The 2775-nt window shown below is 41.4% G+C and overlaps 1 protein-coding gene across 1 annotated transcript in view; it reads right to left on the bottom strand.

The window, feature by feature from the left end:
• Positions 1–2775, bottom strand: part of UBAP1 (ubiquitin associated protein 1) — a 75410-nt gene that overhangs the window by 30390 nt on the left and 42245 nt on the right. The window contains exon 2 of the mRNA XM_017892067.1: positions 2177–2217. Within this exon, the coding sequence (XP_017747556.1) occupies positions 2177–2179 (3 nt within the window). The 5' untranslated portion in view covers positions 2180–2217. The remainder of the gene's footprint in view (positions 1–2176; positions 2218–2775) is intronic.

Here is a 2775-nt window from a genome sequence, read left to right as displayed (position 1 = left end):
TTTTTTTAGACCGAGTTTCGCTCTTGTTGCCCAGGCTGGAGTGCAATGACACCATCTCAGTTCACCATAACCTCTGCCTCCCAGGTTCAAGCGATTCTCCTGCCTCAACCTCCTGAGTAGCTGGGATTACAGACATGCGCCACTAGCCCCGGCTAATTTTATATTTTTAGTAGAGATGGGGTTTCTCCATGTTGGTCAGGCTGGTTTTGAACTCCTGACCTCAGGTGATCCACCCGCTTCGGCCTCCCAAAGTGCTGGGATTATAGGTGTGAGCCACTGCACCCGGCCTGGTTAGGGATTTAAGGAGATGGGGAAATACCAGTCTTTACTGAACAGACACCTTCAAAATTATAATCTTCTCTCTGGAATGTTCACTTGAAACACAAAACATGGGGTACAACTATTTTCAGTCTGATCAAAACAGATGTTCCAAAGATTCAAAACAGAAAGTCTATCTTTTGAAATACGGGCAAATTTTTCATTTTTGCTGTTTTCTCTCCTCAAGCTTTTCCTCTGCCCTGGCTCTGTCCTCTCTTTTCTCCCTTGAAAAGGTGATCTAGAGGCAATTCAGATCTGCCTTTTTCCCCCTTTTTCTTTTCTTAAGCTCAGTGGCAAGAATCTTTTGTTTGTTTGTTTGTTTGTTTGAGACAGGCTCTCATGTGATTCAGGCTGGAGTGCAGTGGCGTGATCATGGCTCACTGTAGCCTTGACCTCCGGGCTCAGCACTTCTCCCACCTCTCAGTCTCCAAAGTAGCTGAGACTACAGGCAGATAACAGCATACCCAGCTAATTTTTAAATTTTTTTGTAGAGACAGTGTCTCACTATGTTGCCCAGGCTGGTCTTGAACTCCTGGCCTTAAGCGATCCTCTCGCCTCAACCTCCTAATCTCCTGTTGGGATTACAGGGGTGAGCCACTGTGCCCTGCCCAGATCTGCCTTTCTATTATCATTTGAATACTTTTAAGAAGAACTGTAATAATCCATAAATAATAGGAAATAGCTTACCTGAAATATAAGATGCCTGACTTCTTTAAAGAACGCTAATTCCAGAGTTTGAATAACTTCAAAAGGATTTTTTAAAACTCAGCCAAGTTATCTATGTAAGTATATGCACACTGACAAATCAAAATTTAAAGGCTGTTGTATAAAATATATAAGCAAGTAAAATCATAGTCACTGCTACACCACTCTGACTCAGCTGAGGGATCTTAACAACCAACCACTCGCAGCTCAGAAGAGCATACCAACACATCCCCAGGCAGTCTAGTAAATCATTCTTATAATGATGTGATATACATATGTATTTTTTTGTTTGAGTCCGGGTCTCACTCTGTCGTCCAGGCTGGAGTGCAGTGACATGATCACAGCTCACTGCAACTTCAAACTTCTGGGATCAAGCAATCCTCCCACCTTAAGCCCCCAAGTAGCTGGGATTGCAGACACATGCCACCGTGCCTGGCTGATATAATTTTTAACATGGCAAATTGGCTTTAAAACCTCTTTTAAAGTAATTGTGTTATTTGACTACTTCTGGTTTTAATTCTTATCTTCTACTGTATGAAAAAAGGGTATAATTTTAACTTCTTAGATACCTCCTTCCATTCCCCTCCAAAGGCAGATAATAGTTTATTATTGTATTCCATTTTGGAAGGTTGTATCATAGGAAAAAAAGACAGAGAAACTATTAATTTCAAATTCAAAATTATAAATATCAGTATTGATACCTCTGTAATACAGTGATTGATTTGTAGTAAATTACTTCCTTTGATGGGGCACAGGGAACTAAACTAAAACATTATAAAGCATTAACCAAAGGGTTAGAATTTTTCACACACACATATGGAGAAGAGCTATGACTAAGGAACAGGAAAGGGAAAGGTAACTATACCTTCGATGCTGCTAAAGAAACAGAACAGGCAGACTCCTAATCTATCACTAGTAGTTTCAAGTACAATAACCAGAGACACTCTAAAGTTAAACTACCCATTTGAAGAAATACTTTTAGTTCTCTGAAGACCTTTTGGATATACATGACACATTGTTGTACAACTTTATTTTTGTCAAGCTGTTCATTAAAAGAGACAAAAAGGGGCAACTGTACTTAAAACTATGCTGAGTGATTCCAAATCCTCTGATCAAATCATAACTTAAACCATGATTCTAACAGTCCACTTACCATGAAAATCTGCACCCAACTTCTTAGAAGCCATTTAGAACCTGAAAAACAAGGAAATATTTCTTAGGCACATTATACCTTGAAGGTAGTACGAAGAAAATTGAGAGTACAAAAAAGAAACCAGAAGACCTAAGGTTTCAGGGCTGACAGAATCCTCACTTCTTACTCCTAAAGTCCAAAAAAAGATCCAGGCACTATGGCTCATGCCTGTAATCCCAGTGCTTTGGGAGGCAGAGGTGGGAGGATCACTTGAGCCCAGAAATTTGAGATCAGCAACATAGTGAGATCTCATAGGGAGACTGAGGTTGCAGTGAGCCACTGCAGTACAGCCTGGGCAACAGAGCAAGACCCTGTCTCACACACAAAAAATAATTAATGAAAATCAAAAATTTGCTGGGCGTGGTGGCGCATGCCTATAGTCCTAGCTACTTGGGAGGCTAACGTGAGATGATCACTTAAGCTTAGGACTTGAGGCTGCAGTGAGCTAAGAAGGTGCCACTGAATTGCAGCCTGTGCAACAGCACAAGACCCTGTGAAGGGAAGGGGAAGGGGAAGGGGAAGGGGAAGGGGAAGGGGAAGGGGAAGGGCTGGGAAGGGCA

Source organism: Rhinopithecus bieti, unplaced genomic scaffold (assembly GCF_001698545.2).
Source record: "Rhinopithecus bieti isolate Rb0 unplaced genomic scaffold, ASM169854v2 scaffold_22042, whole genome shotgun sequence".
Lineage (NCBI taxonomy): Eukaryota > Metazoa > Chordata > Mammalia > Primates > Cercopithecidae > Rhinopithecus > Rhinopithecus bieti.
This window is presented reverse-complemented; position numbering and strand designations above follow the sequence as displayed.